The sequence below is a fragment of the Liolophura sinensis genome, chromosome 8 (assembly GCF_032854445.1).
Source record: "Liolophura sinensis isolate JHLJ2023 chromosome 8, CUHK_Ljap_v2, whole genome shotgun sequence".
NCBI classification, from domain to species: Eukaryota; Metazoa; Mollusca; class Polyplacophora; order Chitonida; family Chitonidae; genus Liolophura; species Liolophura sinensis.
The window spans coordinates 21,382,284-21,409,356 of NC_088302.1; the positions used below are offsets into that span (position 1 = coordinate 21,382,284).

The 27,073-nt window shown below is 38.0% G+C and overlaps 2 protein-coding genes across 2 annotated transcripts; one reads left to right on the top strand and one right to left on the bottom strand.

Moving 5' to 3' along the window:
• Positions 1-9,060: 9,060 nt before the first annotated feature.
• LOC135472691 (protein YIPF6-like) lies at positions 9,061-18,017 on the bottom strand. The gene is made up of 7 exons (XM_064752317.1): positions 17,987-18,017; positions 16,630-16,734; positions 15,817-15,895; positions 15,161-15,203; positions 14,311-14,442; positions 12,524-12,684; positions 9,061-11,984 (listed from the first exon to the last, which is right to left on the bottom strand). Exons 1-7 carry the CDS (start codon positions 18,014-18,016, stop codon positions 11,857-11,859), a joined length of 678 nt encoding a protein of 225 aa, XP_064608387.1. The 5' UTR covers position 18,017; the 3' UTR covers positions 9,061-11,856.
• Positions 18,018-18,197: 180 nt separating this feature from the next.
• LOC135473840 (coiled-coil domain-containing protein 134-like) lies at positions 18,198-25,424 on the top strand. The gene is made up of 6 exons (XM_064753752.1): positions 18,198-18,525; positions 19,360-19,481; positions 20,054-20,138; positions 21,102-21,286; positions 22,709-22,780; positions 23,533-25,424. Exons 1-6 carry the CDS (start codon positions 18,300-18,302, stop codon positions 23,653-23,655), a joined length of 813 nt encoding a protein of 270 aa, XP_064609822.1. The 5' UTR covers positions 18,198-18,299; the 3' UTR covers positions 23,656-25,424.
• The last annotated feature ends 1,649 nt before the right edge of the window (positions 25,425-27,073 follow it).

A 27,073-nucleotide genomic window follows, 5' to 3' on the forward strand; every position in this document is an offset into this window, starting at 1 on the left:
GACCTTACCCCTTTCCCCATCCCTTCTCCTGTCCCTGTCCCCATCCCTTCTGTCCCTGTCCCCATCCCTTCTACTGTCCCTGCCCCCATCCCTTCTCCCGACCCTGCCCCCATCCCTTCTCCTGTCCCTGTCCCCATCCCTTCTGCTGTCCCCATCACCTCTCCTGTCCCCATCCCATTTCCTGACCTCACCCCATCTCCTCACTCCACCCCTTCTTCTCACTCCACCCCTCCTAGGCCCTCCACTTCCCCCACTACAATCCTGCCAGGAATTTTAAGAACATCATCAGACACCACAGCAAAGATGTCAAAGAAGAAGAAACAAAAGAGGAAAAAGAAAAGTAAGTTTAGTTAAACCAACAAATTTAACTTGGTAATACTGGTACATCTGGTCACCTGTCTTTTCACTCATTTTCCCCCATCTCATTGCAGACACCCCATCAAACCCACAGGACATTGATCCCAGGCCAAAAGGAAGGCGGCCACCACATTTTCCACTTAACTCGGTACAAGGAGATTTTTCCCAAGGTAGGATCCCGCAAAAGCACCACACCTCGCGTTTCCCGAATACGCAGTGCTGCAGTATCGCGTTTGTGGCAGCATTACGCGCGCGTCTTTTCCCCCCTGCATTCTGGGACCGAGAGGCGGTCAATCGTGCCGTTTTGATGGGAGATGAGATTCATACGCGACGCGTCGTGGAGCTTGGCCGCCATCTCACAGGGGAGACGCGCCTCTGTTTCGACGAAATGGACAATTTTCTTTGGATTGATAACACTTTCTTGAAGGTAAGCTTTAATAATACAGTCTTTTATGGTTCTTTTGGTATGTCTCCAACTTTAGCTGGAGAATTTGGTACAGTAACTTTTGCTCATGCCTTAAGTCTGTCTCTTTCAGATCCATTTCATGCTGCACTTTTAACTGCTGGAAACCTCACCACCTCCATTTTTCGTGGGGAATCTGGTATTTACTTCTTTGACAGCCATAGCAGGGACAAAGATGGACAGGTTGCTGAATGCGGGACGGCCATTCTCGCGCATTTTAAGGATATCGCGCATTTTTACGACTACATAACCCAGAAGGAAAGGGCAAGTACTATCTATAACATTGTTGGTTTTAAAGTAACAATTGATAATTAATGAGGTAATTTCTAGTATTACATTGATTAAATGCTTTAAAGCACTTGGACAACTAAACCATTATTTTAATCACTATTTTCTGTCTAAATTTCAGATAAATGTATGTCGATTGATGCTGAGAAGAGAAACTGGCTTCACAAACTTATTAATTTAATTAATAGTTATAGTGCAAAATAAAATTATTTTTATTTTTTGTGTATATATATAATGTTTTGTTTTTCTATTTATAAAAAGCAAATAAAAATGAATGTATTCTCAGTTGTTTCATTTTTTTTCCTGTTAAACTTAAGTTAAAATGTTACAATAAAAAATTTGAAAAATTTTGTGTTGGTTGTTTTTCAGTGCAGAGCTTTGAATCCTGCTCTATATACAATAACATGTAACTGTTTTACATTTTAACTGTGGTGTGCTTGTGTAATGTAGAACAAAATTTTTGTTTTCAACCTTAAATTTCTAGTTTCTTTCATTCCAGGGGTTAACATGTTATCTCTCATTTTTGATTTCTTACAGGTTTAAAAAAAAATCATACTATTTTCACTTTTGGCATTTCAACTTTTTTGGCACATGAAATTTTGCCAGTCAATGTTTTTGGCACGCTTTTCTTTAAATAACAGTTTTACAAATAAACTAGGTGTGTATTCTGCACCTACAGTCCATTCTTTATGACTTTGTTCTGGTTGTTCTTTGTTTTGTTTTTCATGTGAAAGTGATTAAACTTTGATTGTGGTTGATTAATTTAGTGGCTTTGTTTTTTTTGTTTTTTTTTGTATCAGTGTAAATTGGTTGGTTTAAGAAATGACCGATTGATTGTTGGTTAATCAACCATTGTTTGTGTGACATACAAATATGCACACAATCCTGGTGAAAGACAAATGTTCGTCAACAATGTTCGATTCCACATCCAGCCAAACAATCATAGTCGACTGCTTATTGTTATCAAGGGCCCACGAAAGGCTTACAACGAGGTCACGGTTATAGATTTGTCAGTAACATCTGATTTATCAACCACTTGATGACCTAATTTATGTATTCATTTGATTGTTGTTTAATGCCTTACCTAAGAATCACTCAATTCTACAATGGGCCAGTCTTATGAGCAGAGCATCTCAAAATATGTAATTGTGACAGAGTAGTTTTTGTTTTTCTGTCAATCCCTTTTAGGGGCCTCCGTGGCTCAGTCGGTTAGCGCGCTAGCGCAGCGTAATGACCCAGGAGCCTCTCACCAATGCGGTCGCTGTGAGTTCAAGTCCAGCTCATGCTGGCTTCCTCTCCGGCCGTAAGTGGGAAGGTCTTCCAGCAACCTGCGGATGCTCGTGGGTTTCCCCCGGGCTCTGCCCGGTTTCCACCCACCTGGCCGCCGTCGTATAAGTGAAATATTCTTGAGTACGGCGTAAAACACCAATCAAAAAAAATCAATCCCTTTTAAGGAGTGGGACATAACACAGTGTTAATCACGATCTTTATTACAAGGAATTTCTAGATTACCACTGCTCTCATTGCTCAATCAAGCTTTGGTGCCAATACAGTGGCAGTAAAATGTTTGTGGGCCATTTCCACAGCGGTGTTTCGTTAAATTACATGCACTGTAAATTTTCAACCTTTTTTTTTCTTCTTTTCAACCTCTAAAGCACTTTTTCAGTTGTGCATACAATTATTATGAAAATGTTGCTAAGAATGATTTGTTTTTGTCACTAAAGATGCAAGTTTCATAAAACTATACAAATTATTTCACTACACCCCCATAGTTCTCTCAGGATGTTTCAAAATATTGGTGGCAGAGGTCACTTTTTTCATGAATAAGGAAAGTATGTCAAATATCGTGGTAGTTTCCCCTGGAGACTGTAAACTTTCGCACTCATCAGTCAGTCTTTTTGGCGATTAATTTCGAGTCACGAGAAGAAACTACTACGCTTTTTGACATACTTATCTATTTATACTCTGAAGTATGAGGGTTTTGTACCAAATGTCTGCATGTACATGTAGGTGAAAACCCTTGAAAAGACTGTATACCAGTGTCAGATAGGTCAGTAGCATTATGGTCGAGTGATCAGTAGTATTATGGTCAAGTGGTCAGTAGCATTATGGTTGAGTGGCCATTGGCATTATGGTTGAGTGGTCGGTAGCATTGTGGTCAAGTGGTCAGTAGCATTATGGTCCAATGGTCAGTAGCATTATGGTCGAGTGGTCAGTAGCATTATGGTCAAGTGGTCAGTAGCATTATGGTCGAGTGGTCAGTAGCATTATGGTCAATTGGTCAGTAGCATTATGGTCCCAATGGTCAGTAGCATTATGGTCGAGTGGTCAGTAGCATTATGGTCAAGTGGTCAGTAGCATTATGGTCGATTGGTCAGTAGCATTATGGTCAAGTGGTCAATGGCATTATGGTCGAGTGGTCGGTAGCATTATGGTCGAGTGGTCAGTAGCATTATGGTCAAGTGGTCATTAGCATTATGGTCGAGTGGTCAGTAGCATTATGGTCAAGTGGCCGTAGCATTATGGTCGAGTGGTCGGTAGCATTATGGTCGAGTGGTCAGTAGCATTTTGGTTGGGTGGTCAGTAGCATTATGGTCAAGTGGTCAGTAGCATTATGGTCGAGTGGTCAGTATCAGTATGGTAGCATTATGGTCAAGTGGTCGGTAACATTATGGTCGAGTGGTCGGTAGCATTATGGTCGAGTGGTCAGTAGCATTATGGTCAAGTGGTCAGCAGCATTGTGGTGAAGTGGTTAATAACATTATGGTCGAGTGGTCAGTAGCATATGGTCGAGTTTTCAGTAGCATTAGGCTCGAGTGGTCAGTAGCATTTTGGTTAAGTGGTCAGCAGCATTATGGTAAAGTGGTCAATAGCTTTATGGTGAAGTGGTCAATAGCATTATGGTCAAGTGGTCAGTAGCATTATGGTCGAGTGGTCGTAGCAGTATTGTCAAGTGGTCAGTAGCATTATGGTCGAGTGGTCAGTAGCATTGTGGTTAAGTGGTCAATAACATTATGCTCGAGTGGTCAGTAGCATTATGGTCAAGCTTTCAGTAGCATTATGGTCGAGAGGTCGGTAGCATTATGGTCCAGCGGTGAGTAGCATTATGGTTGAGAGATCAATAGCATTATGGTCAAGTGGTCTGTAGCATTATGGTCGAGTGGTCGGCAGCATTATTGTCGAGAGGTTATAAAGTACATATACACGCACTTCAACAAGTCAATTAAAGTGGAGTACTTGTGTTCAGTTGAATCTGCACTGCATAATAGCTAGGTCATCCTGGTGCCAGCATTGTGACTGGGTTAATTGTGTATATCCAGTTTGGAGTGTGTTGCATGGTCAGCTGCAAGGAGACACCATCCTGACAGGACTATTTAATGATTATAAATGTTGGACACGATTTCAACACCAAGCAAATTAACAAGCAAACCAAGGCAGAGAGATGCAAACAGAATTATGTTCCATAAATATCAGCTTACAAGTCCGACATAACTGGTGTACATAGGGATTTGTTCTTTTTTTTAAATCTGTATTTAAAGTAATTCTCTTTAGTTTTTAGGACAGATTTTAGTAGTGCTGAAAGCAAAGAAATTACATTTTTTTCTGAGTATTTTTTGGGGTTGGGTGCGAGGTGGTGGTGGGGGCGGGGGTAGTAAAGTATACATGTCTGATGTTCATTAGGTGGACTAACTATGTGAGGAAAGAGATATTGTGTGTTCTAGTTACATTTACATGTGTATTTGCAAAAAAGAGTAGACCAGGTATCGTAAAAATTAGATGAATTACATCACATGTAGCTGATGGCTGCATTTTATGAAACTTTCAAATATCAGTTTTAAATGCTGTTAATAGTACTTTCACTGCACTTAAAATTACATTTTTTTGACCTTGCGCAATTTTCACACAGAAAAGATTGGTACATATATGTGGAGATAACACAGGGAATGAGGTGAAAACTTTAACACAGATGCCGAGAGACACGTGAAAGAAAGGAAGAACCAATGTGCTTAAGAGTGAATAAAAAATGAGGAGATTGTTCTGTGGCCCACGAATAACTTACACAAAATGTATTTACCTCTATAAATACACAGAAAACATGCTGTGTCTCTCTGTGTATATATCGATCTAGACAAAGTTTTGAAAACTTTCAGATTAATTGTTCGTATAGAGACACTCTGTCATCTGCGCCTGTACACTTGAAATAAAGTATCATTTATAGTACTGTAACCTTCAATAACACCCACCCAGCATAATTTGGTGCTCTGGCCAGGGTGAAACAACTGAATTCAGTTTCTGTTTCGAAACACGACTCTTAAACCACAACAAACTTGCATACAGAATCCCAGATAATCTGTTACAGAGTAAGTCGGTCTCATTGCAGTAAAAAAAAATTAACCACAACCCAAAACAGCTAATGCATTAAGCATGTGTAGTGGTATTCCTCCGTTCAGCATGTTATTGTACATAGCGAAAGGTTATTTTTTTAACTGCACCTAGTATACATGTATGGTTAATACAGTTTGCTAGCGATGGCTAAAGTCTGGCTGAAAAAAAGGATGTCTGTCATGTGTTTCCATTGACCCCCGCCTGATTATTATACCCGACTGATACTTTGCAACTTTTTTTACGACCCTGGTACAAGTACACGATCTCGAGTGCATGCACATTACCCATGATACATGGTGACACTTTTAACGGGTAGTTGTTGTTCACAATCACCATTTTTTTTCTTTTAAAGACAAATTTACTTGAATAAGTAGGCCTAAGTTCTACCATACCTTACATGAAAGCAAGTGCATTATCCTTTATACATGAATATAATCATCTGTCAGCAACCCGCCGATGGTCGTGGGTTTACCCCGGGCACTGCCCGGTTTCCTCCCACCATAATGCTGGCCGCCGTCGTATAAATGAAATATTCTTGAGTACGGCGTAAAACACCAATCAAATAAATAAATAAATAAATATAATCAGACTTAAATATTTTGGGTTGGTTGTTGTTGTTAAATAATTTATCTGACTCAACATTTTTTTCACTCATATTAGGGGCGTGTGTGCCATGATCTGGATTTTGGTGGAGGAAACCAGAGGGTCCAAAGTAAAGCACCAACCTTCACCAGCTATACTGCCTGTACCTGTCAAAAATTGTCCGTGAAGGCAGAGATTATATACCTGTCTGTATAACAAAACCAATACCTAGCATATATCTGGGTGTATGAATAGAATTCACTCATTGTCAGTATCAGGTACTTTAAAAAATCCTTTTTGGCAGCATTTTCATCATATTTGTATGCACCGATTCCTCTGAAAAAAAAGTGCTTTAGGGGTTGAAAAGGTTGAAGGTTTACAGGATACCGGTCCTGTAATTCTCCAACCTACTCGCATGTTTGCAAGATGCTCATTCAAGGTTATTCTGAAGGCCTTCTTCTGAAAACTAACCAACCTAACCAGTGCAGTTTTATCTCCAAAATCATATTAAAAAGATGCACAAATCACAATGAATGTTACTCTTCGATAAGCGAAAAGGATCAGCAATTAGGGTACAGTTGCCGAGAAAGAAGGGAAACAACTCTGGTCTCTTGTTTTTATCAGATGCACCTGTTGCAGACTACTGTTTCGTTCGCTGATGTTGTTACTTCATCTCTCGGCTGGCTTGCATTAGATTCTCGATAATGGAAGGCTTGTAAAGCTAACACTATTTGTCTGCATACAATTTGTACAGCCGAGTTGATGTATTGTGGAACGGGTGAGACTGTGGCAGAAGTATGTCTCATCACAGTGGTTTGAAAAGATGAGGGAGTGTATTGTTTTTGTTAGGAGTACCAAATTGTTACTACAATGTCTGGATCGGATGAACTGCTCTGATAACAAAACACCACACACATGTACCATTAGCTCCGTACATCTGTCATCAGTTTCCATCTGGACTAACAATAGCGAACAGGGCGCTGCAGGTTAGCTGTACCGTTTCCGTATAGTACATTCTACACGTCATTATTTGTTGAACATGATCTGAACCAAGATGCACCTTCCTGTCTGGTTGATATCAACAATGACAGTGCATTTCCTTTAGACTAGCACCTGCTTCTACAGACAGCTGTAATGATCAAAACGAAAAGTTTCCTTCAAATGATTCAGTGCAACTAGGCCAAAGCAAACCACCAAGCAAACCAAAGACAATGGTTTCGCTTTTTCTTTTTTGATAATAACAGTGCAAGTCTCAAGTTTCTTAACTTGACTGTTGTTAAATGCCAATCTTGAAAAAATGTCAATGGGGAACTCTTAAAACTCCTTCCCACCTGTATCAAGACAGTCCAAAGCTGTGAACTCATTTGTGCTTTCCTTTATTACGTCACAATTATGGGTGTATGTGTGCTACACATTAAACGGCAAAGTCACAGAAGAAAACAAAGTGTTCTATCGGTACCGGTACTGACCTTTGAACCTTCTTTGTTGAACTTTGTCCTCGAGTTGCCCATTATAATATAGTATTCAGTTTTAGGGGTGGAGGAAACCAGTTTGTTTGGAATAAACCACCAACGTTTGGCATGCTGCTGACAAGCATTCCCAAAAAAGACCAACAGATGCGCACAACATTAACCACGAGTGATCTCAACGACCATTAGACTGTTCAAGTGGTCACATGGGCATTGACAACACCTTAGAAGCTGTCATCAAGGCTCCAGGAACAGTGAGAGCTGGGAAATCTCCAGATTACCAAAGTTAATGTCCAGGAACAGTGAGAGCTGGGAAATCTCCAGATTACCAAAGTTAATGTCCAGGAACAGTGAGAGCTGGGAAATCTCCAGATTACCAAAGTTAATGTCCAGGAACAGTGAGAGCTGGGAAATCTCCAGATTACCAAAGTTAATGACAGTATTACATTTCTCAAACTAATGCTGAAGAATGTGAAGTTTAAAAGTTAAACAGTTGAATACTGTATTACTGTAAATCTTCAACCTTTTCAACCACTGATGTGCTTTTTTAGTGGAATTTATGCATACAATCATTATGAAAATTATATTAAAAATGATATGCTAATGTCATTTAAGGTGCAAGCTTCATACAACTGTAAAAATTATTTCTCTACACCCAATAGCTCTCTCTCAAAATATTTCAAAATATTGGTTGCAGAGGCAGTTAAAAAATTTGCAGAATTACAGTACAGGTAATTTAACACGTCCAGTTCCAAATAGTTCGTTTGACTGATAAATGTAAAACAAAAGGACAAGAAAAAAATAGGTCTAATAAATACAGATATATTTGCATCATATACAAGAACTTAATTAAACCCCGTATCACATTCCACCACCTGCGAAGCACTGTGAGTTTCTATTGAATATATACATGTATCTTTAATTTCATCAAAATACGTATCAGTGTGCAAGAGTTGGTAAATCAAATACTCACCACAGTGAATAATAATCTCAAGTAGCTAAGCTTAAATGAGTAAAAAAAAAAAGTACTGGTTATTTTCCCTCTATCCTGCAGATACTCCCATAGGTGGAAAAGATCTTACGTGGTCGTTTCCCATAACTTTCGCCCCATAGATATTAAACAAGTAATGATAACAGTATCTAATCTTTTCCCACCAATGACAAGAGGACTCTGGTGGTCCAAACCAAAGGGCCATGGGGTCAGATAGAATTAGTGATACCAGTATGAATCATGTTTAGCTTAATTCCTCAAGCTCTGTGCACATCATAGATGCAACTTTGTCATTTGATTGTGGAGACAAACCTCCATTGATCGTGTTGACCAGTTTCAGAGCTTCACCAAGAATCTGATTCTACACAGAATAATGCCTTATGTGAATGGGGTTTCACGCCGTACTTAAGAACATTTCACCTACACGAAAGCGGCTAGCATTATGGTGGGAGGAAACCGAGCACAACCCGAGGAAAATCCACGACCATCCGCAGGTTGCTGAGAGACCTTCCCAAGTATGGCCGGAGAGGTAGCCAGCATTCGCTGGACGTGACCTCGCAGTGACTGTATTGGTGAGAGGCACACATGCCTTAAGAATATGCCTGAATAAACATCTTGCCAACATGTGAAAAGGCTGGTGAATTACAGTAGCTAATTTCTGATGTGCAGACATACTGTAGGCCTAAGACATGTATACCATTCAAATAGTACAGGATATTCTACATGTATAGAAATAAGCTGCAGCTATAAATAGTCAATAACATTGCAACATCTGAAGAAGGAAAAGGTATAAAAAAAACCAAAAACAAAAAAAAGTTTGTCATGATTTTATCTGTCAAATGTATTGAAAATGACTTCTGAACACGAATTTCACAATGCTGTCCCAACAGACTGTGTGTATCAAGTAAATAAATGTTGTGAATTAAAATACTGTATCCCTTATTCATCCATATTTATACAATCATTTTAATGAAATATCCCAAAATATCAACCAGAACTGCAATATTCCCTACCATCTTTGTAATATTATATATTTTTAACTCCAATATCCCTTAAAGTACTTAAACCTCGTAACCCTGAAACAGAACTGTGTCAATTTCCCAATATGAAACAAAAAAACAAAGATTTGATATACAGTAACATCTGAGAACATTTATGCACCTATTCTCTGTGTGAAATCGAAAAAGATACATCTTGCATGAGTGGACGAATAGAAATTTGTATTAAATGATGAACTCGAATGTTTTTAAAGAAGTGAATTTACTAAATAAATACAGTAGGTCGCGTATAATGGAATTTTTCTCCAAGTAATCACCATACTGTGCTTAGTCGGAGAAAAATCATGTTCACTTATATCTGACGAACAGAAAATATATACAGCTTCGCATGATTTCTCACAATCTAATCACACTTCTACAACAGCACTGGTACAATCAATTGGTGAAAAATTTTATAAAATTATAGGGGACTTACTGAAGTCAAAAAGAATAATAAATAAATATATACAGCAAGCAAACTGAAACAAACCCAGATAAAAGTGAAAGGAGATATAAATGATTTATGACCTTTTTGCAGCTTTGGCTCGAAATTGTGCATTTGGCCAAAATACATGTAGCTTGTATAATGAAGTATGAACTGATTTTGAGGACATGAAATTGAATGACAATCAAACTGGACAGGAAAATGCTGTACATGTGACCAGATGTATCTGTCGTCATTACATGGTACTGTGTTCAGCACAAAATAATTAATACATACTGGTTAAGAGAAAATAACAAATGTAGCACAGGCACTATTTCCACACAGTTACGGTAAGTTTTTTTAATGTAAACTCCGCATTTGTGTTTATTACGACAGATTAGCATCCAAGAATTGTCGCAACAGAAAACACAAATTCAAACTATATTGTCACTGCCTGTTAGAACTATTGTACTATCATTAACAACTGGCCCAAATCTCTTGGAATGCCTCAAAAGTCATTCCAATGAAATTAGTGTCACTAAGTGTGGTGTATTATATAAGTCCATACAACTTACTTTCACTATGCTTACAAGCCTACAATCCTGCTTCACATCTATACGAAGCCACAATAATACTGTTCATGCACATCACGAAAGGGGAGAGAACTTTGTCATGTTCATCAACCGTGGTAGTAAATTTATGTTTTGATCCATTTCGTTGAAGTTTTACACTGACGCAGCCAAGAATATTTCACATTGTTCATGGTGGCAGGAATATGGATAAAGGGCATAATAGTGTAATATTACAAACCATGGCAAGAAAGTAAGGTTTTAGTAGCTGAAACAACTTGAGAACTTGATCATATATACCAAACACTGTGAGGTATTCCTTACTGGGCCTAATACAGTTAAGAACATATACATGTACATACAGTGCCACACTCAATACTGGTCACAATATGGACAAGCATTTCCATGCGATACACTCAATGTCAAAGTATTTCACAGTGGACAAGGTACGGAAAAGAATTTCCCCTTTTACACAAGATACATGTAGGGTAAAGTACTTTATTTCACACCGGACCGAAATGCAAATGGAGTGGTATTGAACTCATCCATGTTGCGTTGGAAATCCACGCTGGACTTGATGCCTGTGGTGACTTGTAAAATACCACTCCACAACAACCTAAATATCTTCAGTTCTGCACACCCTTGTACTACCAGTAACGTGAAATATTGTATGCTGAACCCTGCATGGAAATGCTTCTCCTTACTAATTTGGTGAACTATTTCCCACTGGGCCAATATTGAGAGTATTCCATACTAGACCCAACTTGAGGTGTTTCGTACTTGATAGCATATGGAACAGCTTTTCCATACTTGACCCAACTTGTTTAAGTGTTTCACACTGGACTGCATATGGAACAGCATACTTGACCCAACTTGTTGAGGTGTTTCACACTGGACTACATATGGAGCAGCATACTTGACCCAACTTGCTGAGGTGTTTCATACTGGACTACATATGGAGCAGCATACTTGACCCAACTTGTTGAGGTGTATCATACTGGACAACATATGGAAGAGCATACTAGACCCAAATTGTAGGAAGTATCTCACACATGACTACATGTTAAAAAGCATATCCATGCTATGTGTGGTTCCAATACGGTGAACAATACAACATGGAAAACAGTATTAATTCCACACAACACCCAATATGGGTCCATGAAGAATTCCATATCCCAACCAGTATAGAACAACTGTTTGAAGAGGGCTGTGACCGCAGAGGGAGTCTGACCCCGACTACAACACTGAGCCTTACATACATGGAATCTCTATACACGTCAGTTTTCTTCATTATACATTATTACTGTGAGTATGAGAAATTATCAACCAACTTATCACAAAGTAGAAGAGAAATATGGGATAGACAGCTAGTGCTTTTCTGTTTGGTGGTTGGCAGTCTGCCAGAAATGCTGTTGAAGCTGTAAAAAGAAATAGAAGCACAGAAATCAGATATTCAGTAATGTTTTATAGATAAGGGTTGAATCACACAATATTGTCACAAATGACCGTTGTAAAGAGAGGAAAAAAGACACAAGAAAGGTTTAAACTATTGTAAATCTTCAACCTTTACCACGAAGCACTTTCTGCAGTGGAATTTATGCATACAATTATTAAGAAAACGACGTTAAAAATCACTCTCTCAAAATGCTTCAAAATATTGGTTCAAGTCTGGCTCATACTGGCTTCCTCTCCGGCCGTACGTGGGAAGGTCTGCCAGCAACCTGCGGATGGTTGTGAGTTTCCCCTGGGCTCTGCCCGGTTTCCACCCACCATAATACTGGACGCCGTTGTATAAGTGAAATATTCTTGAGTACGGCGTAAAACACCAATCAAACAAATAAAATAAATAAATATTGGTTGCAGAGGTGGTTGAAAAGGTTGTAGAATTAGAGTAAGATCTGTTTATAATGAATGTCTTTAAGACAATTTCAAATCATGATACAGGAGTGGGACTCACCAAATGTTGACCACGCAAAGCCCAATATGACAGCCACGAAGCGTACAATAAATAGGCCTGTGGTCTGTTCAGCTGCTATCAGAACAATGCGACAAATCACCAGGGATATTGACAGTGGGAACACGCAGTACCCTAGGACACAGACTGACTGGAAAAATGAGCTGAAACAGAATTTGAAAAGTGTATACAGTTCCGCAAGAAACGATTTTTTTTTCTTAATTTATTCATTTAAATGGTGCTCAATGCAGTACTTATGAATTTTTACTTATATGACTGATGGTGGTCAGTTTCATAGCTGGAGGTAACTAGTGTGCGAGAAGCAGTCCCCTCACCCTACTGTTGGCTCGTGAAAAACCTAATGACTTAAAGCTGCAGCCAAACCAGTGACGGGCAGACTCGAACCTGCAGCCTCAAACTTCTGCAGTGATTACAAAGTTTTAGCCAAATGAGTCAGCACTTATTTGAAGACCTACTGTTAGTAACTTAATGAAATGTGATTTGAATACACATAAATACACAGCTGAGGAGTAAAAGATGAAAGCAGGCTGAGAAAAAACACAAACTTCTATATTTGAAAATAATTAAGGCAGATAAAAACTATCCAGTGTATCCATTTACTTAATTATTATGTAATACAGAGGATATAGCACAGTGAAGGTTGAATACAATGAATATTGTTCGAGTGAGTGGAGGAAATGATAAACCCACGAGACGCGAAGCACATCTACCATTCACGAGAACAATATTTATGGCATTCAACCTTCACTTTGCAATATTCTACTTACTATTTACATCCTGACATTTTCTCTACATATATATATAAATGCATATCAGTTTATCTGTTGCATGCGTGAAAAAATAAGCAATGTGTCATCTTCATCGTATTTCTGATTCTATTCATACATGCTGCAATTTTGTTCACATCCTCGCTAACAAAACTTTTTACAGTTTTAAACGCTGTCTGTAAGTAATTGTACATTATACAAAGGTGCTTAATGCTAATGCAATATAGGTATTTACGTAAATTAAGCACATAAAGAATTTCTACTTCTTTTTTTTTGGGCGAACTACGTATTACGTGGAAGGGCATGGCCTTGTGAAGGGTCAAGGTCTCCAGCAGTGTAATAGCAAAATGTAATAACAAAAGTGATATCTAACTTATGAAGATATCATTTTTATCAGTGAAAGAAATACTGGGATTTCACTGATGTATAAATAATAAATGTCACCTCTCTATAATTTGAGGTGCTTTTTGAGTAACTATGTAACATATGATACCTTGGAAGGACTGTTGTCTTCAGCTGTAAATCTTCTGAGTTCAGGGTGTGTCAATTATCGAGTGTCTCAAATCCTTATCCTTACTGGAGTTTAACGTCAAAGTCATTGGGAGTGTGTACGAATACTGTGTTTTCTTGTGGCAGGGCAAAGTGCTGCTGCCACTGACATATCATGCCAAAGACACCAACCATGACACACCACCCAGTCACATTATACTGACACTGGGCCAGCCAGTCCTGTTTCCTTGCTTTAAGCTCAGAGTACTGAGCGCCTAGTGAGGCAGTAGCAAGAACCATTTTTAAAGTCTTTGGTATGACCCGTTCTGGGTTAGATCCCAGGTCTCGCGTATATCCTTAAGAAGACCAAGGTTAGATATGGGCGGATGAAACTTAGTAGAACTGATGAAACAGCCTTCCTTCATCAGGAACCTTGCAAATCTCTTAACATAAATCAGATACACAAGTGCCTCTAATTATTTCTCGGCAGAAGTGAAAACTTTGTAAGCTTACATGTTTCCTCCTAAGAGCTTGGTGTTTAGGGTGACCACTACAGCTCCCACCCAGTAGATGACGAACACCTCTGCAAACTGGGGGCCACCATCATTCATCTTGTCCAGGTGCTCCGAAGAGCCTTGTAACATCCTAAACAAAACATTTATCACACTGAAATGTCACATATGTATTCCAAAACTGTTTTATGATGGAATTTAAGATGGAAGACCAAACTGTTAAAAATTTAACCAAACTGAACATTTTTTTTTTGTAAGTTCTAATACCCTGGAATGCTTTGTATTTCACTCACACTTTGATGCAACCTAAAAATGCATTTGTGTAATCAGTTCCAGACCCTGCCCATACATACAGCTGTTTTTGTCTCTGACTTCCACAAAAATATTTTAATATCCAAATCATAGCATAAACCTTCTTTGATGTAATTCTAATGTTACCTTAGTATTAAGTATGGTGAGAGGACACCGCAGGAAAAACATCTACAGTTCATGGTCAATGGTGCTCTCAGAATCAAGCCAAATGTGCAACTCTTTGCAAAAATTTTTAGATCCTTTACCATAAGTATCATACTCTACATCCCCAATGTTTTCACTTATGAGAGAGTAACTTTCAGAGTCATTTAGGCACATTTGCAATTTGATTTTGGAGACAAAACTAAATTGGTTGGATCAGCCAATTCCCCGGCTTCACAAAAAAGTATAATTTTAACAGCAGGCAAAGAGTAATGCCTTCAGAATATGCTTGAATAAACACTTTGCAAACATGCAAAAAAGGTTGAAGAATTATAGTAATATGTGTTTCTGAACTTCATCACAAATCATCTACTCTTAATACATATATCTGTACTTACATGCCCATAAACACACATAGTATCAGAGGTCCCCACCAGTCCCCTGAAAACAACAGCTTACATCAGCTTTCTCCATTATTTAATTTTTTTTCATTTATTTACTTTTCACATGAATTTATGGTCTCAATGGCAATAGGGGAGTTTCGAGTTCGAACTCTTTTATAGCCAAAGGTAAAAAAAGTCTTACTGTATCATGTGACCTCTCAAAAATGTTAGGCAACTGTTAGTGGTTCCTTTTACTCTAACACGGGAATCTGAGAAAAGTCACACTAAATCTTATTTAGAATATACAAAGGATGGAGATATTTGAGAAGCTAAATGCTTGTGAACTTATAAAATTCCAGAACTTGCATGACATTTTTCACAAGCTACATGATAAGTTAGGGCTCTTTTTATGATTACCGATAAACTCGAAACTCTCACATTGTACTGAAAGTCCAGTGGATATCCACAATCTTATTTGGGCTTGAAAATGAATCTTTAGCCAATTAAATTTTGTACAATCACTAAACTTCTTTAACTTATACTAAACTTACATAAAAATGCCATAATTTCTTCAAATTAATTGTTTACAAATGACAATCTATCATGACAGTTCAGAACAAATGATTCCTTTCCTAAACACACTGTGGAGTAATATTAAATACAGCACTTACAGTCTCGAAGCAGAGTTCGACTTTGGCGAGGAAGTAGAACATGGAAAAATTTCTGACCTACAGCTTTTACATCACGGAACTGGGAAGAAAAAAAATTTAATCAAAATGTATATAATAATTTCACACAAGCCCGAAAAAAAGTAATGTGTTTAAATATAAGCAGTATTGGAATCATTCCTCTACCTTATTTACTTCACAAATACTATGACTTTCAGCATTATTTTAGTCCTAAATGGACAGCAACACATGCACTACTACATCATTATACTATATACCATAAAACTGTGCGTATGTGGACTTGCGATAGTAAGTTACTGGGTTCAACTAGACAAAGTGTAGGATTTAAAAAGTTTTAAAAACTTGCAATTGTGAGCAACTGACACGAACTGGTCACAAGCGCGTGCAGATTGATGAAACTGGATAGAAAAGTAAAACATGTTCAACTCCAAGGAACTGTTTAGTCGGCAAAACCGCAGGGTGCATCAACTAAACCCAGAGCCCAAATGGATGCTCCCAGTTGTTTCCAGTTGCTTCAAGATGTTTCCAATCGCCAAACCGCAGTTTCTCTCAATCACAAGGTTGATCTATGCCCAGCTCAACAATCTTTTCAGAAAATGGTTTTGGGAAATTAAAACCTCTAAAATCATACTGCGCTTCGTTCAGCGTTTTATATCACACAGTGTATGGCTTGACAACCAGAGATATATTGATTCAGTGAATAACTTTGATGTAACCTGAAACGTTCAAAATAACCTTTCTTATTTATACATGTCTGGACATGATTCAGCCCTTAAAACTATACTACAGGCTCACCACTGTGTCTTTCACTGGCTCATCAAGGGTAGATAATTCCTCATCTTCAGGTTCTGGTGCCCCAGGCACAGTTATGTCCCCTTCAAGAGAAACATCATTGAGGTCCTACAACGGAGATGTGTACTTTTTGTAAATTATACCAAAATTTTAATTTAGCATACTTACACTGGATATTTTGGCAATTATCCATGTGTAACATATAAAGGTAGTTATGTGTTACAAACCAGTCATGGCTACATTAGTGTAAAGTCTTAGTGTTGTTGTCAGCAAGCTGCATTGTCTCAAACAATCAAATCATCTTATCACTTACGTATGTCTTTGGAAGGAACTATGATTAGTAATTATTGGTTAACTGTTTGATATTTGGTATTGCAGTTAAATAGGACCATAGGAAGTAAATTACACTTTCTAAATTCAGATATCTATTCTCATATATTGACAGTCGACCAAACACAGAGGAGTCCATCAACGCTGGCACGTTGCACTCATGGCACTCGCCTCAACACAGATATTTTAACAATATCATGATTTTGTGTATCTCAATAAGTTAAGCAGTGTTTTTAGCTGCAGACCAACAAAGAATTGTGTAGTACAGACATTACATGTTGTATGACATCATGCTATGCCATGCCACATAACGCGTCAGAGAATGTTTAACTTGACTAAAATTTTATCATGATGTCATTTCACTAAATTCAAACTGAAATAAAAGGTTTCTTTTTGAAGTCATGGTGTATGGGTGTGAAATATCAAAATGTATTAACATTAGATAGAGATATCCAACACTTTTATAAGCGGAGTAAATCCTGACATTTCACTTATATATATAAATCAAAAATTTCAAGGGTTTGTTTTACAAAGCTGCTGCAACACTTGGCCAAAAGGCGTTTACCATGGTGACCTATCTCTTCACGATATGTTGTCATAGAAGTTTTGCCACGCGCAAGTAGGGACTGCATCGCAAACCAGTTTCATGTCGCTCTTCTTTTTTTTTTTTTTTTGTTTTTGTTTTTTTGCTAGCTCGTCATCAGGACAATTGTGATTGTCATGTCAAAGAAAACAAGAAGACTAGAAAACTACACTTTTACACTTCTGAAAACTGAAATTTACTTTCAGTTCGCTAGAAAACGTATCTATTTGATTGCCTGTTTCAATAGTGGTGATATTAAACGATGATTGATAGGCCTATTGACAACAATGACAATGGGGGCCATGTGTGATTATCGGCGAAAATTCTTGTTTCGAACGTTGTGAATAAATATCTTCGGCTAAAATTTAATAAAAGTAATTACTGTGTTTTCTTATATACCTGCCATCGTTTACAACACTAATAAAATCCTTGAATTTGATTCATTACCCCTTGTCCCTGGAAGTCCACGTCAGCCATGATGGGAATTCCCCGAGTACCGGAAGTGGGAATGCCAATTTACACTCTTCTACATTCGGCAAATGCCAACCACTCTTAGGGGTACGTTGCAATCAACGATACCAGTCGATGACAGGAAGAATACAACAACTAAGGGTTGACGGGAAGGGTATTTCCCGACACGTGGACTTCAAAACAGTTCTAAACAACTCGACATCATAAAACGAATATTTATTTATCGGCAAACTGACGACTCCTTGCCGATACCACAGCGATGTTGTAACAGATATGGAGTAATGCAGAAATGGGGAATCTAAGTCTAAATGCTTTTCATGTTACGGTCATCGCTGTTTTACTTTTACAGACCGTTTTCAGCGAAGATCAAACCGTAGCTCATGTGGATCAGACAAAATCATCCGAAACACGTGACAGTAAAACGAGTGAAACTGAAAAGATTACTGAACAGACTGACACTCAGAAATCTACAGGTGAAACGTCCGGTAAAATACCAGTATCATCATGGCAAATGTGTATCCTTTTTGTGCCAGTCATTTGCTTGTCAAGATCTGAAAAAGATATTACAGGTACCAAATTAAAAATGTACAGATGGTATTTTTATGCTTGCGAAATATAAGGCATTCCATTCATTAATTCCCCCACCAATGAAACAGGCTGCCATCGATAAATTCTTGACTATGGCGTTAAAGAAACAGTCGAAAATAATTGAGTGAATAAGTAAATAAAAATACTCATTTTATGGTATAGGAGCCTACATATATAGGCCTACTGTTAAGAAGTGTTGACAAAGAGCTGGCTTCAACAACGCAACATCGAAATAGTTCTTGAACACATCCAGACTTGCTGAACTTTCCACTTTTAGTAGACCTTGTATATAATACCATATTACAGAGCACAACATCCAGATGAAAAGCAACATGTACCGGTATTATCTATAATTTCATTTAAACTTAGATGAAATAAGTTTAAAAGGAATCTGACTGGTTTGAGTAAATTAATGATCTGTGTTTTGTTTTCCCTAAAATCTGAGCGATAACATGTATGTGTGAATACATTTATTTAAGTAACATTGGAAGATGTATAGAAGCAAAATTGTTCTCACTCCCCATGCAGCTTGAACCAGAATATATGAACCATTGAAACCTGCACATCATTCAGGAGGAATATTTTAAAGCTACCATAAATAAATATACATTAACCCAAAGACTTTGTTTTAAAGAGATTTGAATTAAAAGATTACTACTACTTGAAGTTAAAGATTGTATTAAAGGTAAAATCAAAAAAAAAATTGATATGAGGTGTAATCTCTAATCTGGACTAACACATTCTTTAACTGCATTACAAAGACATGAAAGTTTTTGAACAAAACAGAGCAGTGCAGTTGGAAGCAGTCAAAAACATGCAAGCGTATGGTAAATACGAACAACGTTACCAGCTAGCAGATATTGTTATAAAGCAATTGATGAAGGTAAGAAAATATTAAATTTCTAAACTGGTTGTCATTCTTGTGTGAAGTTTAAGTTGAATGAGATGGGTTATATTTCTGGGAATTAGTGTTAATTACATTACTGATCATACTCTACAGTTATCATGGCCTGTATACTTGGAAAAGATTGGTTTAATTATGTACCCACAAGGATGTGTCAGATTTTTCTTTGGCCTTCAGTGGCTTATATGTTACTCAAAAATAATATCATATAAATATACAGTATGATGTAGTGCTCAATTATCAGTCTGTTTAATCCAACTCTGTTTTACGCCGTACTCAAGAATATTTGACTTATACGATCATGGCCAGCATTGTGGTGGGAGGAAACCTTTCAGAGCACAGGGGAAGCCCATGACCATCCACAGGTCTGCCAGACTTTCCCACATACGGCTGGAATGCAGTGAAAAATCTCTGATTCAAATGGGGAGGTATTTTTAAAACCAACTCATAGCTTATTGTTTCTGGATTTCTTTACTTCTAAAAAAAAAGTGGTTAGACAACAGGTCTTTTGTATGAAGTACCGGTAGCAGTAAATTTTTGGATATTGACAGATACTTGCTGAGGCCAAAGTCAATGTGACCCAGTGGGGATTTGTACCTGGTGACCCATACCCAGAAGAGACCCATGTCCGTGAAGGTAATCACATGATTAATGTTATGACGAGACAAGTGTAAGCTGTGTTACTTCTGTATTGGGCGATCTTACATGAAGTTTATAGGAGTTCACTTACTTTCCATCAATATGGAACACACATTCAACTTACAGTGTCAATAAAAATCTGTGTTTTACATGTTGTCAAGTGTGTCAGTTATATGCAGTTGTATGATTCAGTTATCACTGGTGTATGATCACTGGCTGTACAATTTCTCTAGCCACAAAATCTTCATCGCTGCTACAGAAATGCCCCACATCAAAGATCTTATCATGATGAAGCAGCATGGACAGGCAGTTTGGGCAGTTATGGAAGTTTTGAGCTATGTGGAATGCACATTCAGCTTGCTCTATCAGTAAAAATCTATTTGTGTTACATGTGGTGAAGTATATCATTTATTTGCCAAAGACATTGGTTTTATACTGCAGGCAATCTCCACCCATAAAACCAACTGTCTTCCAGATTTTGAATGTGAAGACAATTGCATATCTGGCATGAAATCAAGATATGCTGTACAACGAAGATGTACATGGTCTCAATGTCCTATGAAAAATTTATTGCTGTGAAAAGAGATATTTTGTTTGCCTGTGTGTGTTATTTCTTCCAGATTGTAAAAGCAAAACAAATGCTTATATTGAACGAAATGATACCTTTATGTTCTTTCAAAAATTGATTAAGTGGTTTTTCATGATGTTCTTTGAAGTTCACATACTTTCCACCTACAATTAAGATTGTAGAATAAAAATAAAAGTCTGTGTTCCATGGGAAAAATTGTGTCATTTGTTTGCCAAATGTGGGTGGCTTACTCTAGGCAATCTGGTTTCCTCCACATGTATATTGCAAAACCCACTATCGTTAAATAAATTATCCACCAGTTAAGACAAATTATTGTGATGCAGATTGAGTAAAGTATTTAATCACTAATCCATCCAAAACTTTTGTTGTAGCTGTCTCTAAGGTGATGGAGAACACGGCCATGTTTGGTGACCTAGCTTTACGTCTCCCAGATATCGTTCACAGCCTGTACGATAAGAACCGTGAGTGGCAGGAGCTGATAGCCTGGGGTGTGTGGTTCTGTAACCAGACACAGGTCTTTGAGATGTCCAGTGCCAGCGCTATGCTTCTTAACCTGGTATGTGTGGTGGATGTGTGTGTGAGACTGGGAATTGGTGTGTTGGGAAATAGGGGAGAGAAGAAGTGAAGGGAAGGTCCATGGTTTCAATGTTATATGCTGTCTTTCCGTAATAGGATTATATTCAGAATTGTGTGTAATGCTTGTTGGATTTTGGGAGAAAATAATTAAATGGTTATAGACAAAAGCCATTTCAGTTGAGAGAATTTGCAATTATTTAAAATGGAAAAAATTTATATCTGAATTGGTGTTTGCTAAGAAAAAAAAGCAGTTTATTAAGATGCATATCCATCAATGTTAAGGTTAAAAAGTAAAATTCATTTGATTCTTTCTGCAGAGAATGTGTCCATTTGATTTTTTTTTGTTCACATGGAGGACTCCATGAGACCCAGCATGCAACATGAAGTGATCAGGTGTAAACACTATCAAATTCATTGCAAATAATAGCAGTGGATGTTTTATTTATTGTGACCGTGAATCGCTTCTTGAAAATAAGTTAGTTGAAAATAAAAGAATATCTAGCCAATTCAGACCATGCAAACAGCATGTGTCTAAAATTGCACACACAGTACATTTAATATGCTGAAATTTGGTCAAGTATTATTACATTGACCAGACTTGGTGGCATAATGGTAACAGCATCTGCCTCAAAGTTGGGAGACCCGGGATCAAAACTGCGTCGGGCTATACCGAAGACGGAAAAAATGGTATGTGTTGCTGCCTTGCTTGGCGCACCACAGTGAGAGGTTAGAGGACAGCATCATAGTTACTGGAGGCAGGACTTTGGCAGCATGAAAACACAAGAAGACACAGTATATTTACACATGCCTAATGACTCCACATCATCATATGACTGAAAAATTATTAAGTATGACGTAAAACTCAAGCAGGTGGGCCTCCTTGGCTCAGTCTGTTAGCGCACTAGCGCAGCGTGATGACCCAGAAGCCTCTCACCAATGCGGTCGCTTTGAGTTCAAGTCCAGCTCATGCTGGATTCCTCTCTGGCCGTAAGTGGGAAGGTCTGCCAGCAACCTGCAGATGGTTGTGGGTTTCCCCCGGGCTCTGCCCGGTTTCCTCCCACCATAATGCTGGCCGCTGTCGTATAAGTGAAATATTCTTGAGTACGGCGTAAAACACCAATCAAATAAATAAATAAATAAGTAAATAAATAAAACTCAAGCATACATGCATACATACCAGCGTATATGTTAAGTACCTAAAGATGTATGTTCTCTGGATGTACATACAACAATGTGTTATTGTATCATAGTATGTATTTTAAAACTGTATATGTCAAAGTTTTTTTTTTAGCCCTGGACCACCGAGCACTTATTTGCAATGCCACACTTTACTACGTACTGCCTCATGTCTTGTTTTGTCTTTAAAACTGGGTTATCTCCCTTCCTTTTTTTTTTTTTTTAGATGTCTCAAGAGTTGAACCTGATAGAGAGAGACAGGTTGTACATCAATCCATTTACAGAAGAAAATTTGAAGGTACTGGTAATTACTTTCAGGATTCCTCACCATGGGGATTAATGACATCCTCTGGAAGTTCTGCCTATCTTTAACCTAGCCAGATTGCTCAGGCATTTGATATGGCAAAATCTTGTTCAGCCATTGATGGCACCAAACCAACGTCAGAGTGCGTTCCATTGAGAAACCTGATGCAATTGCCTACTTTTGTTAAATATGTCAAGGCTGTAAGTACAGCTGTTCGCTTTGAGCATCAGAAATGACTCTTGGACCCTTGGGAATAACTGATCGATGCTGTGTTTGCAATAAATCGACAGATAGCGGACATAAGTGTCTGCAAGCTTCGGGTCGTGGAGACGTAGTTGAAGGGTAATTTTTGTCCCAAATGCAGTGATAAACTGCCAGGGCAACTGCATCAGGTTTTTGAAATGGAGCATGCTCTGACGTTGGCTTGGTGCCATCCTTGGCTGAACAAACGTCAGAACAATCTCAGACTATTCTTGACATGCAATGAAGTTGTGTGTTCAATTTTTCTGTCTGCTTCTTGTTTGTTGCAGCTTTCAGGCGACTCTCGGCGAAGTCTTCTCAATTTCCTCCACCCATAAATCTAACAAACAAATGAAAATTTCTTGAGTATGCATTAAAAGAAAAAAAAAAACAAACATATATTTTAAGTATCAACTGAAAGGTGTATTTAAGAAAACAGCTGATCCTGTATTTTGATCGCTGATGTTGCCCCATCCCTCAATCCATACTTGATTTTTGTTTTGTAGCTTCAAGAAGAAGAGATTGCCAAACGTTTAGATGCCAAAAAGCAGATAAAATTGGAGAAGAAAAAGAAAAAAGAGAAAAAGCGTGGCCCCAGGATGAGTGGATCAGCCAGAGTTGAACTCTGAAATCTTCTTTGCTGTCTTATGATGGACTCTTTATTGCCTACTTATGCAGAACAGCAAGAGTTGTGTTTGTAAAAATTCACATGGGGTGTTTCGCCCTATGTTACTGGTTAGGTAGCGTGTAATGTATATGTTTGTCTCTGATTAGTCCGGTATTGCATATATGAAGCGGACAGTCTTTGATTTTAATCATCTCAGAGAATCCAATTTTTGTGTAACGTTACTCTCTTATGTGCCAGTGGCCATAAAAAAAATTTGTACTACACTAAGCGATTAGCCAGGTTCAACTTAAAGTTAAGTCATGCTTAAGACTGTAAAAATAGCTGTCATAATTTCTCTCTTTTTAATATGCTATTCTGCATATAAAACTTTGGTTTTAAAATTCTCCCACTTTTTCAAACCTCAGGGAGGTTTGACTTCTTCAAGGAGTTGCTCGCTACCCATGAAATCTCCGTAGCTTGCCAACCACATGAGATTTAATTGTTTCAGTCGACGAGTCAAAACAATTTTTATTGAAATCCACGTCCCAGATATTCACGCATTTTTGTCATCATATAAAGTGTACTATTTTGACTCATTTTCTAAGTATTTGCTCTATAGATGTAATTTATGGTGGCAGGATCTTAGGATGCCAATTTGAGGGCTGTAGGATGATAGCAATACCAATGATCAAGTGTAGGACTGTGGAGTGGTTGGATGATTAATTATGGACATGACTTGTGACTGATGGTTATAGGTTAGCTGTCTTGATGATTTAATAGGACTGTGGAATGGTAAGATGATTAATTATGGACATGACTTGTGACTGATGGCTATAGGTTAGCTGTCCTGATGATTTAATAGGACTGTGGGATGGTAAGATGATTAATTATGGACATGACTTGTGACTGATGGCTATAGGTTAGCTGTCCTGATGATTTAATAGGACTGTGGGATTGTTGGAGGATTAATTATGGACATGACTTGTGACTGATGGCTATAGGTTAGCTGTCCTGATGATTTAATAGGACTGTGGAATGGTAAGATGATTAATTATGGACATGACTTGTGACTGATGGTTATAGGTTAGCTGTCCTGATGATTTAATAGGACTGTGGGATGGTAAGATGATTAATTATGGACATGACTTGTGACTGATGGCTATAGGTTAGCTGTCCTGATGATTTAATAGGACTGTGGATGGTAAGATGATTAATTATGGACATGACTTGTGACTGATGGCTATAGGTTAGCTGTGCTGATGATTTAATAGGACTGTGGGATGGTAAGATGATTAATTATGGACATGACTTGTGACTGATGGCTATAGGTTAGCTGTCCTGATGATTTAATAGGACTGTGGGATTGTTGGAGGATTAATTATGGACATGACTTGTGACTGATGGCTATAGGTTAGGCTGTCCTGATGATTTAATAGGACTGTGGAATGGTAAGATGATTAATTATGGACATGACTTGTGACTGATGGTTATAGGTTAGCTGTCCTGATGATTTAATAGGACTGTGGGATGGTAAGATGATTAATTATGGACATGACTTGTGACTGATGGCTATAGGTTAGCTGTCCTGATGATTTAATAGGACTGTGGAATGGTAAGATGATTAATTATGGACATGACTTGTGACTGATGGTTATAGGTTAGCTGTCCTGATGATTTAATAGGACTGTGGGATGGTAAGATGATTAATTATGGACATGACTTGTGACTGATGGCTATAGGTTAGCTGTCCTGATGATTTATTAGGACTGTGGGATGGTAAGATGATTAATTATGGACATGACTTGTGACTGATGTTATAGTTAGCTGTCCTGATGATTTAATAGGACTGTGGAATGGTAAGATGATTAATTATGGACATGACTTGTGACTGATGGTTATAGGTTAGCTGTCCTGATGATTAATAGGACTGTGGGATGGTAAGATGATTAATTATGGACATGACTTGTGACTGATGGCTATAGGTTAGCTGTCCTGATGATTTAATAGGACTGTGGGATGGTAAGATGATTAATTATGGACATGACTTGTGACTGCTGGCTATAGGTTAGCTGTCCTGATGATTTATTAGGACTGTGGAATAGCTGAACGATTTGCTTTAAATAGGACAGGAGGATAGTTGAATGATTTATCGTATAGATGTGATGGTGATAGGAAAGTTTGTTTGCTATAGACATTATCTATACCTGCTAACTGTAGAAGATGGTTGTGACACAGTGAGATTATTCAGTTGTCACAAGGGCATGATCAATAGCTGAACAGTTTGTCTTGCCACCAAATCCTCATTGCTGCTTTGGTAACGTCCAGCATCACAGATCTTATCACAGTGAAGCTATGATGGACAGGCAGTTAGAACAGTTTCCTAATCAAGATTTTAAAATGTTCATCCAAACTGTGCTTGTCTTTTGAGCTTTTCATTTGGTACATCTCTACATAATGTAGACATAATGATGGTCATATTTGTCATACAGTATTTGTCATATTTGTCATACAGTATTTGTCATATTTGTCATACATTGTCATATTTGTTATGTTTTCTATGTGGCTTTGTGGTTAAGATGCTGATCTTTCAATCACACACGTACATGAAGCTTTGATGCAGTCCCCAGTCTCACACATATGATTTGCAAGATTCCCTTGCCTATCTTTTCTCAGGACCTTCATGGCTATATTAAAGCTGTCAACAGTGCTCATAAATCAGTAATGTGGTCTTACATGAAATCCCTTGGTGATCCAAAACATCCACCAATATGGCACACCCCCTGCAACTTGCTCTGTAGGTAAAAATTTACACACACCATGTTGGAAAGTTTGTCATTAAATTGCCATAGGTCAGTGGTTTACTCCAGGCCCTCGAGTTGCCTGCACTTGTAAACTACATGTAGCTGCTGTCATATGAGAGATATATCCTTGAATATCCTGTTACCCAGCAGTTCAGTAAATCCGTCAATTTTCAGTCAAGGCAGACAGTAACTTTTGGAACATTTGATAATGGCTAATATACTGTACCACTTCTTAATGTACTTTATGCTGTTCAAAGGGTTTCAAATTGAATGCTTTCTATAGTGTCAGATATACATGTGATAATAAGTGGAGATTAGAACACCTGACCATGCCCTACAGGTATTCAACTGGACAGGAAAGTCTTGCTTATGATACATGTATTTTCAGTTCTAAATTTGATTCATTGTGTGAGAAGACTTTACTTGGACCATCCTGAGGGATTTTTGTCCATAGAAGAAGGATTAAATTTATATTTTTGTCAGGACTGTGTGTAATAAACTGTTTTACATTAAGCTGTACTGTTATGTTTTTCTACTATCTTGGTCCTTTGCAAGGGAGATAGTATTGATAATGAATTTTGTTATCAGAGAAACAATTAATTACTGGTGAAACAGAAGTGGGATTAAAGTGATCTCTGA

Excerpts from the sequence above, each read along its gene's own strand:
- LOC135473840 (XM_064753752.1), top strand. The coding sequence starts at position 18,300 with ATGGGGAATCTAAGTCTAAATGCTTTTCATGTTACGGTCATCGCTGTT. Across the intron at positions 18,526-19,359 it reads AGTATCATCATGGCAAATGT|ACATGAAAGTTTTTGAACAA; the intron begins GTATCCTTTTTG and ends TGCATTACAAAG. Across the intron at positions 22,781-23,532 it reads TTACAGAAGAAAATTTGAAG|CTTCAAGAAGAAGAGATTGC; the intron begins GTACTGGTAATT and ends TTTGTTTTGTAG.
- LOC135472691 (XM_064752317.1), bottom strand. The coding sequence starts at position 18,016 with ATGGCTGACGTGGACTTCCAGGGACAAGGG. Across the intron at positions 15,204-15,816 it reads TCGAACTCTGCTTCGAGACT|GGGACTGGTGGGGACCTCTG; the intron begins GTAAGTGCTGTA and ends TGTTGTTTTCAG. Across the intron at positions 14,443-15,160 it reads CTATGTGTGTTTATGGGCAT|GATGTTACAAGGCTCTTCGG; the intron begins GTAAGTACAGAT and ends TGTTTTGTTTAG.